Source organism: Musa acuminata, chromosome BXJ2-8 (assembly GCF_036884655.1).
Source record: "Musa acuminata AAA Group cultivar baxijiao chromosome BXJ2-8, Cavendish_Baxijiao_AAA, whole genome shotgun sequence".
NCBI lineage: Eukaryota > Viridiplantae > Streptophyta > Magnoliopsida > Zingiberales > Musaceae > Musa > Musa acuminata.
This window is the reverse complement of record NC_088345.1, coordinates 54,193,018-54,209,365: the sequence shown is the minus strand read 5'-3', so window position 1 is coordinate 54,209,365 and position 16,348 is coordinate 54,193,018. Positions and strand designations below refer to the sequence as shown.

General features: G+C 40.1%; 2 protein-coding genes across 6 annotated transcripts; both read right to left on the bottom strand.

The window, feature by feature from the left end:
* LOC135581567 (protein OCTOPUS-like) lies at positions 1-4,684 on the bottom strand. Of its 4 annotated transcripts, XR_010489695.1 has the most exons (3): positions 2,549-4,684; positions 756-1,056; positions 1-584 (listed from the first exon to the last, which is right to left on the bottom strand). XR_010489695.1 is itself a non-coding variant. In XM_065123247.1 (2 exons), exon 1 carries the CDS (start codon positions 4,383-4,385, stop codon positions 2,571-2,573), a length of 1,815 nt encoding a protein of 604 aa, XP_064979319.1. In that variant the 5' UTR covers positions 4,386-4,684; the 3' UTR covers positions 1-1,056; positions 2,549-2,570. The 4 variants fall into 4 exon arrangements, 3 of the variants coding, with proteins under 3 accessions (XP_064979319.1, XP_064979320.1, XP_064979321.1); XM_065123247.1 differs by having other exon boundaries at positions 1-1,056; XM_065123248.1 differs by having other exon boundaries at positions 1-1,010.
* Positions 4,685-7,849: 3,165 nt separating this feature from the next.
* Positions 7,850-15,453, bottom strand: LOC135620342 (uncharacterized). 2 transcript variants are annotated; one of them, XM_065123246.1, is made up of 5 exons: positions 14,931-15,453; positions 14,427-14,542; positions 9,912-10,155; positions 8,373-9,539; positions 7,850-8,269 (listed from the first exon to the last, which is right to left on the bottom strand). In XM_065123246.1, exons 1-5 carry the CDS (start codon positions 15,297-15,299, stop codon positions 8,072-8,074), a joined length of 2,094 nt encoding a protein of 697 aa, XP_064979318.1. In that variant the 5' UTR covers positions 15,300-15,453; the 3' UTR covers positions 7,850-8,071. The 2 variants fall into 2 exon arrangements, with proteins under 2 accessions (XP_064979318.1, XP_064979316.1); XM_065123244.1 differs by having other exon boundaries at positions 7,850-8,272; positions 14,931-15,451.
* Between the last annotated feature and the right edge of the window lie 895 nt (positions 15,454-16,348).

Genomic DNA, 16,348 nt, shown 5'->3' with positions numbered 1-16,348 from the left:
TCTTGTGTATTGGACGATGTTTATATATTCAACACAACAAAGATAACATGATGTAGCCAATACAACAACTATGGTTTATAACCCACAAGAAAACCTACCAGCTTCCATTTTGTAGTGAGCCCTTTCATACAGCGAAACTGAACAGATTCGGACACCAAAGAGATGCGGCATCGTAAATTACATCTTTTAACTCCCAAGCAATCAAATCTGATTCTCTTGATTGCATTCCAGGATCGATAACTCAAAAATCAGTGCTTGCTTGCTAAAAAAGAGAAAAAAATTCCCTCCCTCCGGACTCAAGGAGACATCGTCAGCTTCTGCATCCAATCTGGATCATCTAAACACTGGGATCTCCTACACTGCATTTTCTGTACCACACTTCATCATTCACCATTGTCTTTAATCATGTTCAACAATAGCATCATGTCAATCTTAGTCACCAAGGCTGCCACTTAATCATGTTCAATAATAGCTTCATGTCCAATTATAGTCGCCAAGCTGCCAAGTTGGCTGAAAGGAGCAACAATGGAAATCCAAGTTGTTCCTGCCAATGCCAACAGATACTCTCTTTTAGATGACATCATCTGCGGTAACAAAGGTATGTCCATGATTAGTGAATGCATCTCAGTACCGTCTGCAATAATAAAGTTACAGTTCGAAGTCTCATCTCTAAGCCGAAAAATAAGGAAGAGTTTCGACACTGATAACAGAAGGTTATTCATTTTGACAAGTACTGGTAAAGAAAAATCCTGTACCACAAAAGCCGACACATTAGGTCTGATGTTCCATTACTTTGAGACCTCAAGAGACTTCAAATGCAATCCATTTTATTAGTCAGCACTAAGAGGCATTCAAATGACTGAGATCTTGTTTTTGTAGCTCTGTCCAACATTTGGAACCGGAACACAGTTGCTGATGATGATGATACATGAATAAATGAACAGAAGCTGTGACCAACCATAATACGTGTTGGGTTGCACGATCTTTATGTGTTTAGTCACCAATACAACCTGAAAGGCCCAAGCATACTCAGACTATTAAGGTGCATGTTCTCCCCTGAAAAGCATAAATAAAAAACTTAATTTGTATTGGTAAAGATTAACATCTACACTTACAAATTTCAAATTGAAATGAACAGCTGGATAAGAAATTGGTTGTATAACAATCAAGAGCACTTTCAAGGAAATATGTGAAATAATGTCTAATCAAGTGCAAGACAAAAATTGCACCTTCCTTCTTCAGCTTGAAAATAAAATGATTCATTTATTTTTTCAACTGCAATCAGATAAGTGATGGCATAAATGAAAAGAAAAGCTATTTAAACATTTTTATTGAGTATGTTATCCTTTTGGCCTATATCACAAGGTAAATCTCTATGCTGCCACCAATTCCTTCTGTTTACCCTTTTATTTATGTTTATCCTCTTATTTCTCATTTTCCCATCATCTTTTTTCACCAAAGTCCCCATAACAGAATAAAGTTTACTGCTCCAGAGGAATCCCAGTTAAGTCATGAACGATCAAGAGATCTAGACTTATATTCAATTGTAACCAAAATAATGCACTCAAGTTTGCAGAGTTTACTGAGGTCTCAAAGCCAACAATTGTAGTGGAATACAACTGGGTTGCATGTACAGCTTACATAGAACTCTTTGGACTAGAATGTAGGTAAATAACAAATATATACAGGAAATAGAAACGAGGTGACAAGAGACTGATGGCGCAAGGCAATTTTGAAGTTAGGTAGTTAGGTCTGAAGGACTGGATGGCAAGAGGACAACAGACTATCAAAAGGCAATATACTATATTACATGGTTATTACAGACAATCATTAGTTTTCAAACCCACTTCGATGAATTCATTTCAAGTAGACTATGCATTCATCAGAATAACCACTTGTAACATTAAAGGAAAAGAAAATTCTGACTTTGTTAGAGAAAGATAAAGAGAGTTTTAGCTTTTATTTGGCAAGCTATATCGCTTTCAGTGGAGCTCAGTAGACAGAAATGGTCCAAATGGTTTATTCCAAAAAGTGGGAATCTTCAGCTTGTTGCTGCTATTATACAGCAAACAGTAATAAAGATAATAGTAGGAATAGCAGAAAATAATGACTGCTACAGACAACATTCTATTATGCAACGTTAGCATGTCTGCCTAATTTGTAACCTATAGCACCTTTTACCAAAGGCAATGATAGGACCATGACTACAAAGTATCACAACCATCTCCATGAAAACTTAACATGGAAAATATTTTCGTATACATCACTAGTTCCTTTGTGAAGTTTATTCATATCAGTAAGAAGACAAACTAGATTTGTCAAGAAGCAGATGCTTGATAGTCAAAATTTTACTTTAATAAATACTAAAATGGATTTGGTAGAATATATATAAACATCTTTTATACAATTCAGTTGTTGCTTATGCTCGGTAATCTGCAGTCGGCGTCTGAAGATTTTATGGAAGAGAAAAATCTGGCACTCAAGGATAAGTATCATATGCACTAACAAAAAAAAGTCAAGACTGAATTGGTGGAGGAAGAACAAGTACCTTGTAGAAGCAAGTCACTAGCTTAATACAAGCCTAGCATGTTCCTCACGAAATATTGGGAATTGATATGCCTTCCTTTCCTTGAACTTCCATTCCTCCGGCTGTTCCGCATTGGTGTTAAGTAAAACCGCAGCATACCATTATCACCATAGCTCGGAGAATACCTAGCACTTCGATTCCTCTCCAGCACATAATCCTTCCTCCCCTTACTCTGACCATTGATATCTAGGCTGCTATGCCTTATACCGCCATAGCCACCATGAACACCGAAAGAACTCCTTGAGCTGACAGTGCTGTTTCTCCATAAAATCCTCCCATTGTAACCCTGATGAGACCGTAATCCTGGCCAGGACTCAGATAAGGATCTCTCAACCACATTGGCGCCCGCTCTGCTGTTGCTTCTTCGCTGGATGAACCCCCAAATGTTCCATGCTTTGCTCCATTTCCCGGGCTTCTTTGTCGCAGCCCCCTCGCGGAGGTCTCTGAAAGATGCATCTAAGCTCCCAACATACTCGTTACTTTGAGATTTTGAACTCAAATCTCTCAAATCCGTGTCAAGTAAATTGGCATGGTGGAAGGGGAAGAACGTGCCACCAGCAGGGGAGACTTTAGCATATGAGACCGGCTTCAGTTCATTGAGCTGATGCTCGCGTATACTGTTGGAGTTGGACCGGTCAAGGCTTCGCCAGCGACGAGTGGATGAAGAGTCCAAGTAGTAGTCCCGAGTTTGTGCAGACCCACCTGGGGTGACAGCATCCTTCTCGACGGGGATGAGGCCATCCGACCGGAGGACGGCAGCAGCAGGGGCATCCTCGACGACGGACAGCATTGCGGGGAGCCGGGAGAACACCGCTTGGCCTCCGATCGAGTAGCCATCCCATGAGGCTCTCGGCTCGTCCAACGAGAACCTCGGGTCGTCGAAGGACATTCGGGCGGCGTCGAGGGAGAACCTCGGGTCCGTGTCGCAGGATCTCCGACCGAACGCATCCACAGCCACCTCCGACTGAGTGTCGCGTAGCCGTGGCGAGAATTTGGGCGGCTTCTCAGCGGGCATCACGGCCGAAGCAGCTTCGCCTCGCTTCTTGTCCTTGTGCTTTCGCCGCCACTTGTGAAGCTTCTTGCTGAAGACGGAGGCCGCGAGCCAGAAGCTGCCGGCGATCTCCTTGAGGTCTTTGGAAGGCAGCTTCTTCGCCTGGACGTCCTCATCGATGTGGTCCTTCATCGGCTTCACCTCTGTCTCCTCCACCGCATCTGCCCCATCCACCTCCGACGACACTCCCGCTTGAAGCACCGGATCCGCCGCACTAATCTCATCCCCGCCGTCCTCCTCAGCTCGGGTTCCGAGGGAAGGCACCGTGGCGGAGGAAGAAGGGACGAACCTGAGGCTCCGGCACTCGAATTCGATTCCCCCGCCCTCCATCGTCGCAGGCGCCGCGGCAGCGGAGGCGGAGGGAGCGAAAGGCTGATAGCCCCTACCCAAGTCGTCCTGACGGAAGAGGGACCAGAGCGTGTACCAGCCGCGGACGTCGCAGGAACTGCGCTGGGACTCGAAGCCGAAGGCAGAGGCGACGGCGCGGCGAGTGAAGGAGAAGGATTTGCAGCGGCGGAGCTCGGGGCGGAGGAAGGAGGGATGGCTGGAGGCGGAGACCCTGGAGAAGACGGACTTCAGGGCGGAGACGGAGGAGGTGGAGCGGCGGCCGGGGGCGGCGTCGAGGCCGGCAAGGCGCTCCCGGAGGCACGAAGCGCAGAAGCCCGTGACGGTCTCGTCGGGGTGGAGGTCGCAGGTGAAGGGCGGAAGCCGGAATGGCGGCGGCAAGGACCCTATCTCGAGAGCCATGCGGTAATCTCGCGGCGGTGCCTCTTCCTTCTCGCTACTTAGCTAACCAAGCTATCAAACATTTCATCGAACAGAATATGCTCATGCTCAATGGAAAACAAGAAGAGCAGGGAGAGAGAGAGAGAGAGAGAGAGAGAGAGATGAATGCGAAGGAATGAGAGACGAGAGTGTGTATTACTGTGATTAGTATCATCAGCATCGGTTGAGGATCGAAACAAAAAAGATAAAACGGATGGATGAGGAAAAGAGAAAAAGCTAATGTGCTTCCCACTTTGGCCCGTCGACCATTCGCTTCTTAATTATTTCTTTTCCTCTTTAACATCTCTCCTATTAAATAAATACTCAATCAATTAGGCAAGAAGATTAACCATAGAAAACATATATATATATATATATATATATATATATATATATATATAATATATAATATATTACAGTACGAGTACAAATAATGTTGGTGCAGCTGTCCCATTAGTACCAGCAAACACGGAGGATCGTCCTCTTATTGGAGGGCAGGCGTGGAGCCCACTCGCGAGGGGAGGGGGACGTGGTTGGGGTTTCATTTCAGGTCGTGGAGGAGCGGAGGGAGACTGTGTTGAGACCACACGCTGCCATCCCAAAGCACCTACTGAAACCCCAAGCAGCGTCGCAAGGAGACGACGACGACGACTAAAACACGGGTTTTGGTTTCCGTAACATGGAAGGGTTACTAAGGTACGTACGAAGGTGTACTAGTACGACGAGTTCCAAGATTCTAAAGCGAAGGGCCACAGTCTGCATTCCACAGTGGTCCAAGTGATGAAGGAAGACAGCCACAGACGAAGGAACTCGATTGAGACGGGGAATGAGATGACTGTGACAATAAATATGATGCTCGTGTGTTTCGGCAAACAATGCCAATGCACCCACTAAACTTTCGTGTCTGTGTTTATCCTCCTCCTCCATGGTTGGCATTTGCTCCTCTGATGATGGGAAGAAAAAGGAAGCAACAAATATTGAGCTTTTCCTTTCTTTTTCTTTTTTTTTTTTGTCTGCATGTTGAATATATCAAAAACTGCAACATCCAATCCAATCCAATCCAATCAAGCAATGGCAAAATGGTACTTGATGTCGTGGAACGCCTTCATCTCTATGGTTTGCATCCTAGCTCCCTTGTCTTCTCCATGAACACCACGAATCTTTGTCTCATCGATCACCTGTTCTTCTCACCTTTCAAAGAAGCCTTCAACATCATGGGAGCATTGAGGTAATCGAGCTTCGGTGACCACCTGAGCAACAGGATCCACTAGCTATTGTTGCTTCAATTGGCAACCCTCACGGGGTTGTTTGCCTCCTGTAACTATTACTGACACTCACTTGAATCACTCTCGAGAAAGAAGAGGAAAGGGAAAAAAATATTTATATTTATTTATAAATAGATATTTTAAAAATATTAAAAAATAAATAAAATGAGACTATAAGAATAGAAATGTCGTATATAATAACTCCAAAATTTGAAATGAGAGTTAGTTACGTAAAAACTTTCCGTTTTGAGGCTTACCAAAATTTGTACCAAAAAACAAAAACAAAAAAAAAAGACAACACGTGTACAGAAGAGGATAGATTTAAATCATGCATAGGTGATGAATCCACAGATATACTTCGTATCTATCTATCTATCTATCTATCTATCTATCTGTCTATCTGCATCCCCACCAGTAGGAGACTCTCATATTATCTATCTTAGACTTCACTCTTCGTATGAGCGAGTGATTGGCCTAAAGAAAGAGACTGAGCAGATTTATGCAGGTTGGTGGGGCAGCTCATTGGATCAACCCATCATGACTGCTATATCACGTGACATTTTGATGACCTTTTATTTGATCCACCAGTGAGAGAATGAAGAAGGCATCAATCTGCCTTGTTAAGCCTCTCTACCCACCACCAACACTTGTGAGAGAACAGATCATCCCACTGCGTGCGGCGGGGTGATCCCAAAGAAAGAAATGGAAGCTCGCGCCGGCATAGGGACAAACATCTCCCTTTCCCTTTCCCTTTCCCTTTGCTGAGGACTCACAGTGGCATATTAATTGATGGAGCGTCGTGCTGCATGATTCACGCCACTCTCTTGGGGTTCACGAAGGGACCCCATGGCATGAGAAACGTTGCTCCAAAAGCGTCGATGGAATGCGGTGGACATCATCGCTTCTTGGGTGAAGGGGGGCGTTCAGCATCCACAGTGAAAGGCCACAGGAAAAGCAGGACTGCGCCTGCTGAGGCTGGCTGACGGAAAAGCCAGAAAGATGAAGCTGTTAACAAAAGCAAAAAAGCATCAGCTGCAACATTGGCAGGTCATGGAGAGGAGAGGAAAGAGAAGGAAAGGCGTTTGAGATTGGGTCCTCCATTGCCTTGCCTTGCCTTGCCTTGGTGCTCACCACCGCTACACATTTGCTCGGACAGTCTATAGAGAGAGGGCAACCAAAGGGTAATCTACCCAGCTTTACAGTTATATTATTCAGTTATTGTGGTCTCTTCGCTAGCTAACTTGGCTTTTAAACAAAGGTAATCTTAAATATATGCTCTAATTTCTCTAACATATATTTGAAATATTATTACAACAACAACAACGATCTCTCTTCCCCTTTTTTAACTTCTTTTCTTCTGTTTCCTAATCTTCATTTGGAGACTAAGAAATAAGATGACTCCTATCAGTAACACCATTTGAATCTATCAAACCATGGGTGGACTCTCAAAAGCTTTGCGTTCTCTTTCCTTTTTATCCCTCTTTATTTCAATAACATATAAATGATAAAATGTGGCAAACGGTCCCGCTCAGGTTCGCCCCTTCAACCGTCCAAATCAATGTAGGAGACAACGATGTGAGAGACATGATCAACACAATTGGTAGATACATACATTCTTTTGTAAGCCCTCCAACATCTTAAAGAATGCAAATCAACTCTCATTAAAGTCCTTCAAAAATAAATTCCTTCAAAGAAATTGGAGTGTTAGACAAGTCAATTGGTTATAAAGCCAAAGATTAGGAATATTGGCAAGTTCATGTTGCGAGCAAAACGATTCCAATATCCAAACATTAAGGATATTGCCACGCCAAAGCCAAACAAAAAAAATTATTTCTGGTAAAAGCGTCTAACCTTTCATAGACACTGAACCGCCCACTCAGATCACCAGGATGCACAAATGCACGGATAAACGATACCTGTTTCAACGGCCAATAAAATAATTGGTTTCAAACATATTCAAGAGGAAATTTGAGGCCAGCTGAGGCGTACCTGTAGGTCATCTCAAGCTCAATTCTGCCGTCCCAGCATGATAGTTAGCATAAGATCAATTTGTCACCAATAAGAATCTTTTTAAAGGCTGGTACCTGCATGATGCCCAACAACAGACAGATTCCACGATAGATACAGTCGCCACATTTACAAACAAGATTTTAAGCCTCAATTCATCGAACATACAAGCAGTTTCAAAGACCGATATTGATCTCCAAGGGCAAAAAGTATTACAACAAATTAATTACATGTTGCTGCCGGAAGTCATTCCTTGTGGATTAGACAAAACAATAACTGGCAAATCTAATAGCCTGCAAGCTCTACACCTCACCCTTCAGAGATTTACAAGCTCACATATTCCTGATTAACAAGTGGTAAGCCTGATTAACGAGTAGTCTGTGCAATTCCATTCTTCTAAAGTGTGGAACTTTTTGTCGCCAAATCATAGTCCTCACTCTCATTATGCTCCTCCATGTTGCCTCTCACACTATCATCAACTTCGTGAACAGCACCTTTTTCTAGGGAACATAAACCCTTGCAAGATAAGTCGGTCAAAATAGTATCTACATCGAACTGACTGCTGGTAGCAGCAATGGCAGAATGATTGTTCACCTTCTGAGGCAAAGCATACTAACAAGTCAGTACCAACTAAAAGCAGAACAGAAAGAAATCAATATAGAAGTAAATGTGAGGACAAGTTACTGCATTAACTCACACTGTCACAAGTAAAATTCTCACTTAAATTGTTGAAAACAGCAGGGAGAACATTCATCAACCGTGGACCTGATGCAATGGGTGCTGAAGCCAAAAGCATCTCAAGTGTTTCTCTGGCATTTTTCTCCACTACAGATTCTGTCTTTGGAATCAGAGGATTGACAAGGTTTGGAAGCAAAGGTGAAATGACTGTAGATATAGCGGGTCCAGCACTGACAAGATAACCCTGACCAGAAGAACAAACATCAATGAGTGGAATGTGCACGATGGGGTCTGACATGAAAGGCGTAAAAATTGGAAGTTGTTGCGAACATGGCAAGGTAAGTGACGACACAGAAAGTGGTGCAGGGACTAGTGGGTCAGGGACAAGACTTGGGAGAGTCAGAGTTTGAAGCTCAGCAACGTCAATGGTTAGTCTCGCTGGCACAGATGTAACTACAGGTGCAGTTGCAGACAGCAGCGAGGACAATGGTGGCAGGGATATGGATTCAGGAAATGTGGCTAACAGATGTGAAGGGGCTACTTCATACTGCAATGAAGATGGGCAAGGGGGACACCAGCAGTAGTAAGGAGAATACAAGGAACTTGATCCGGTCTGTGAAAGAGGAAGGTGAATTGACATGGGGCTGAATGACGAGAGAGGGATAGGTAAGACATCAGGCAAGCAACAAGATAGGGTTGAACTCGGTGCAGTGCTCCTTGAATTGTCATCCTCACATTTGCTGGTGGTAGCAGTACATGAAGCAGAAACTGAAGTAACCAGTTCAGTGGTTCTCGTCAATGTGATCTGATGGATATCTCCATGCCGCTTGATTTTCTCCCTAGCCCCACTTCTTATAGAGGAATACGGTCTTCGCATCTCGTCCTTGAAAGTGTTTAATCTCGGACTAAGACTGCCCTGGCAGAGCGAATGCACCTTTCCTATATGTGCTTCTACAGCACGCAAACGTGACGACTTGGAGAGTGCACATGAAGAAGAATGGCATTCAGTTTGATTGGTAGTAGAACCACTATGTAAACCATGTGATGAAGCAGCTGAATTAGCTTCGGCAGCATTCGAGCACCCAAGAAGATATGCCCGAAGATGAGTTGCAAATGAATCAAGGCGTGATACAGAGATCCCAGTAAGACTGGATAAAGAAGGCTTCCTTCTCAGTAGATCTTTCATCTGTTGCATAAATAAATCAATTACTACTGATATTAAGGGTTGCTGAAACCAAGAACCTACAACTACAAGTACTTTAGTGTATTGCCTGTAATCCAGTTGGTTAAAAACACCACTACTTTCAAGGATGTCACAGGTTCAATCCACCAGTAGTGCATAATTCACCATGGCCCCACCTGAATGGTGGGTTTAGATAAAAGCTTTGGACAATGCAACTATGCATGAAGTCATACAAGCAACTTTAATGTTCAATTATGAAATAAATGCAAAGTTCTAAACTGACAAATCAGAAAAGCACAAAGTGACAGCAACAGACATTTCAGCTTCTTGACTGCAGAATGCTACGAAAATTGAGAAAAGAAACCAAAAACAAACCTTAGCAAGCAACTCGAGTCCATGGAGCTTTGACTTCTCAGAACACCAATAGTACAAGGCCCGATGTCCAGGGAACTTTAGCAGAAAGGAACGACCAGAGGTATCGGCTGATATTTCTTCGATAATCACATCAGAGCTATCAAATTCATTACTCAAAACAGCAAGTCTCTCTGTACAGCCATCATCCCCAATGAATGAAATGTGCATATTAGATGAAGGCAAAAGATTGAGATTCAACTGTCCCCTATACAAAGAGAAGGCAATAAGGGTTAAACAATTTATCAAAAAATGTTTAGCATGAATAAAAAAATAATGCATGTAAAAGAAAATAATATTCATAGTTAATTCGACCATAAACCAGAGTCTAACCACTTCAATTGTAAGTATTTAAAGCAAGATAAAACAGAGAGCAAATTTTAGACTTTAGCATATTTGAAAATTGTATGTATTTTGCTAGTCTTAGCAAATGAGTGAGAGATCAAGAAAGTCATTCCTTTTTCAGAATGAAAATATAAACAAGAATCAAAATCCAAAGATGATTTAGAGCATTTCCTTCCTCAAAGGAATAACATATTGGAATAGATAATTCATGTTGTCAAACAGACCCATAGTGGTTAGAGTGCTAACAACCGTAACAATCATTCCCAAGTCAATGCATATACTCTAGAAATAATTTTGAAAGATAATATGTTACAAGTAGGCAGATCTGCATCCAGTGGATACTGTAGAAACCACCATGTATCAAAGTTATATCTGCACTAAATTTATTTTATCAAGCTGAAAAGGCCTAATAACAAAATGGTGTTTTATATTAATTGATGTGTTGCTGTAAGCTGCAAGGAAGTCTTCACATTCAAATTATAAAGCAATGCTTTCAAATAATGGTCTTAATCAAATTTGATATCAAGAGCCAGTTGATTGCTGTAAATGAAGGGAAATGTGAAATCACTGCAGTTTGCTTCTAGTCCCAACCCAATGTTCAAAGACATAAATTTCAAGTATAGGCTTTACAAACAGTCCATTTCCTGTAAACAGAGGGAATTGAAGTAATTTCAAAATCTAGTTGTACTCTCCATTCCAATGGTCTCGAAGGTCTTCGTATTAGAATATTATGTTCATTTTAGACAAAATGCATGAAAAAAAGAACTTCAAGTACAGAGAGATCAAATAGTGGTACATTTTAAAGAATTATGCATATAACACCACCAAGCATTTATAGAATGACATAAAAGCAACATCCACAAATTTAGCAAGAATGGGTTGGGGAAGGTCTCAATTAATGAACTTCATATAAAGATGAATCAAATATCTATAAATGAGAAAACTACTTTTCAAAAAGCAAATAATTAAAGCTTGAAACTAGCAAAAAGGATTGATCTAGGTAAAAGTCAATAGGCATTAGTTGATGCTTAGACAAAAAAGTTGCAATCAAAATAAAGATGCTGAGCAGAAATTTCAAATTTGGAAGTTACTTAAGGAATGCAACAAGATAACAGGTGAAATTGTGACAATGTGATATTATTACCTTATAGGGGGATGCGTAAGTAATCATTTTAGCCAAGTACAAGATCACAAAAAGGAAGTGAAAACCTTAATTATATTTTTTTTCAACAATAGATCCTAGCAAAAGAAACAAGTAAAATGTAAAAAAAAAAATCAGACAGACTCTAATTTTTAGACTATCTAACCAAAATATCATGTTATTGACACAAAGAAATCTTGTAAGAGTTTCTTTTTTACTCTAACCATTATATTAGAAAATGATGAAGTTAATCATATTTCAAGGGAAAATTTAAATTTCCCACAAAAGATAAATGGATTCACTTCCCTCTTATATGACTGGATAGAGCAGCTTAATGTTTGTTTCTGCAAGAAGTTGGAAAGATAGAAAGATCAACAACATATCGAAGAAATAGAATTCCATAGTCTTTCTCTTTGAGTTATCTTGGAAAATGATGTAGAAACAAGAATAAGCACCAAAGGAGGACTCGTAGCCTTCTACTCAAAGTAGAAGCTCCCATTAACCTAAAAGAAAAGATTCCATCTAGGGGCAAACTATGAAGAGCCAGAATCACAAAATACAAGTACCTTCTTTTTTCACATAATGAACATACAAAATAAAGCACTTCCAGATAAAAAAATTGATAAGTGAAAAGCACTATCCCATTAAGACATGGCATTAAAAACAATTTAAACCAGCTAACATACTACACAAAGGAACCTTTATGCAGTGAATAACTTATAACATAAATAAAAACTCACTAGCATACTATAAATTTGTAAGACTGCAGTGACTAATTCATAACAAAGATAAAAATCCTTTAGCATACTATAAATCTGTGAGAATATCAATTTGAAATTTGTTATAGCTAAAAGATCATATAAATATTTACTAAAATCTAAGCATATAAAGATCCTAGGAAATGTTTTCACTAATAATGAGGATCCTATTGCTAAAATCCAACTAGGATAGGATAATCATCATGCAGATTCAATATACCAGAAGTCCATGTAAGAAACTACCTTCTTTGCTCATAAATCAGAGATCTTAACAGAACATCACACACGCCCACTTCACCTACAAATCAAAAGACATTTTTACTTGGAATGATGAACAATGCCATCACTATTAAGCTGAGACATAGAATCCTGTAATCATTTATAAACAACAACAATTAAGGTATATTTTCCAGCCACTATGAATTGATTACTTAAACTTAACATAGAAAGTTTAAATCAAAACTTGCATCCTTAGCAGTATACTGTGTAGGTTAGAACCACAGTACTATTAGAAAGAAAATAAAGAAAAGGAATAGGACAAATCATCTTTAACATGCCATGAACTGGGCTATTCACTGGACCTAATCAAACAAAGCACCAAAGTGTAGCTTGTCACAACACAATAACATATATATCATCCAATACATAATGTTACCAAAAGCGAAGCAGATATTGGCACTCACACATCTCAAACTTATTCACGGCTATAACAGTTTAAAATTATATAATCTGGTACGATTAGGTACATCAAAAAAAGATCAATTGAATGTGTGGATAATGAGTAGAAAAGTATACTATCAATAAGCAGAACCTATAAGCCTCCACAAGAAAGAAGAGAAGTACCAAATGAGAATACTCATCTGATATATCAAAAGCATGCAAATAATTAAGAAGAAACTATTAAGTACCTAAGCACATTGATCTTCACAAGGACTCAAATTATAGCATTCCCTACTAGTGTTAGATGTGTGGCTCCTGAAGAAGACTGTCATATTACAGGATTCATCAGTTACGCTATTTATCATAATATTATGGAAGTCATGCATGTTCATACGAAGTCCTGTCAGCTTGGAAAAATATGGACGATCGTTTCATTATCCTTACTTCCTACTTTGCACCCAAGTCTATAATGATTATGCACTTCCTCGGGTTCAATCATGCACTCAATATATCAACTTTGCGTTTTCTAAGGATGTCATGAAATTTCCTAGACTTATGTCAAACTTTCTTGGCCTCGAAACATCACACGAATCCACCGACATGAGTTTAAAAAAGGTTTAGAGACACCAAGTTGTAGTGGTGTTAATGAGTACTTTTGACTTTTTGTTCTTTATTCATTTTTCTCTTCCCTTTTTCTTTCTCACGAATGTACGTTTCCACCAAGTTGTGGTGACACTCATGACCCCTTTTTTTTTTTTTCCCGTTTTCCATTTCCATTCTTCTTTTCATGAATATGAATGTTTCCAGTGATGGATTTTGTCTGGTCATTATGTATATTCATGTGTCAATCCTGCACAAACATCAACTATGATCCAAGTGAATTAGACCACAAGTTGTTGCAAAATCTAGTGCTCCATATTGAAATAACCCAAAAATGGGTGGATTTTTATTTTCACTAGATCAGTTGCAGTGTATCTTTGAAAATGTGATGTACATACTTACTGAAAACCTCTTGTTTGGTTAAGAAATCAAGAAAAAGCTTACAAGAGGTACTTTTTGCTATTAAACTACATTCTAGAAAAGTAGAAATTACAAATCTAAAAGAAGGTATCTAACGTTTTACAGCATAATACAATGAAAACAGGAACTGACCTGCACTGAAATATAGAATCACTGCAAGAAAATAGAGAACTATCAAAAGTGCAATAGTTTATCAGATTATCTTTGCTTTTAATATCTATTACATGAGAGTCATGCATCTATTAACTTTGTTTTGGTTGACATCTAAATGTAAATTACAGCAACAAAGATTTCCAGGGTAGATGTTCACAGAAAGAATCCCAGTGGTGAATACACTATAAAGAACAAGGAAGAAGCAAATATGAGCATATTTCACATTAGGCAAAGAAAATCTTGGAACAACATAATTGATCAATTTGTTGCATAACAATAAAGTGAAAAGAATACATGGAAAAGATGACTATACTGAACCACTTAAATCAACTAACAGAGATAGACATGGGTAGGTACCGATTTAAGCCTTACATCTTTGATAAATACAAGTTTGTTGATTACCTTGTAGCAGTTGGGCATAGAATGTTCCCTCGCTTCTTAACCTTTCCTACACGAACAGAAACAAGAGGAACATACAAGCACCTCGCCAGCATCCCCACTTCCGATGCTTCAAAATGCTGGTCACAGATAGGATCAACCACAACCAAATTAATTTTCATTTGAACATAAAAGGGGATAATATGGATATAAAGAACATAATCAAACAGCAAATAAAAGGCCATCCAGCTAGGTTCTTGCATATTTTCATACAGTAAAAACAACATCCTAATCATATAGTACAACAAAGTAGCAGTATTAATTTAACAAGAATTACAACTTTTTTTAACCGAATTAGAATTAGTTGCTGGACCTATGAGATATAACGTCTTTTTCGACCTAAAGTGTGGTTATGATAAGGAGAAAAGAGAAGGAATAGCTATTAGATCAAATACATATAATAAAAAAGTAGATCCACCTTGCGCGTAACAGAATTTGCCAAGATTAACGAGGGTAAATGATACGAACCTGGCTTAGCTGAGCTAGGAGACGTTCTTCAGCGGGGCCGCTGGAGACGTTAAGCTTGAGAAGAGGCTTTGACCTCTCAACCGCACGGCAGGCGCCGAGAACCTGCAGATCCAGGGCATGGAGCCACTGCAGCACCCCGTCCTCCCCGCCGCCGCTGCCCTCGTGGGAGATATCGCCATCCGATTCTCCCCGGAGGAGGCGTCTCAGCCTCTCGACGACGACGCCGCCGCGGCCCAGGGGATGATCTGCTGCCGCGGCCGATCCGGATCCCTCGTTCTCCCTGTATCCCTCAGCGGCGTCTCCGTCCAGCGACCGATCCGAGTCCTCGTCCCCGTCCCGGCCGAGACCATCTTTTCTCGAAGGAACCATCGTTAACGTTCGATGACAAGACGAGACGAGACGAAACGCTTCGCTTCCTCTTCCTCTCTTTCTAACACCGGTGGATGGTGACCGGCGGAGGAGTGGGTGGAGGAGGAAGAATGGCAGGAACGGCGTGGAGAAAATAAAAAAGGTGCGGATTCGAGGCGGCGTTATGAACCAGAGCTTTATGGGACGTTTCCGGTCCGCGCGCGTCGTCTCTCACAACCTGGAGGAGACGAGGGGTAGGGTGGGGACAGCGACGTGGCGTCGCGGTGGAAACCACATGATCTAAAACACGCCACCCAACAAATCCACGTACGTTTGTTTCGATTGGAGGGAAGCGGGGCCTTTTGACGTGGGTCCCACATTTGGATCGACTATTTTTCCCAGAAGGTTTTGACCGGTCGGTTCACCCTTTTTTAACTTGTCGGTCCGGTCCGACCATTTCATTTCCATGAATGAAATTGTTCCAACCAATTCAGCAAAGAAAAGGGATGAGAACAGTACAATAAAAAAGAGTATATGTTATGTAGAGACATGATAGTGGTTAGTGCTTACATTATTTTTTTTTAAATCTTAAATAATTTGTGTTAAATATTCTCAAAAAAAATATTATTTATTTTTATAAAATATACAAATAATCTGTGTTAAATAGTACTCGAATATTTTTTATCAAATTTAAACCTCTTTTTCAATATTTATGCAAAAGAGATAAAATAAATAAATAAATAATCAATGAATCAGTAAAAAAATTCAAATTTTGGTAAAATACTTTTTTAATTTTAGACATATCAATAAAAAATAAATTTTAATGTAAAGGATAGTTAAATGAATTATTTTATATAGGACTATTTTCAATATTTTTCGTCTATAATCACTTTTAGAATAAGAAGTTTTTATTCTTAGATAACACATGGGTGGGTGGTAAGTTTTTATTCATTTAATCTCACTATCGTTAAAGATATGGTCAATAAGTTCATTGTCTATGATCATTTTATAATATTTTTTTATGATATATAGTAATCTTAAGAAAAAGAAACTTATGAAATATCAATATA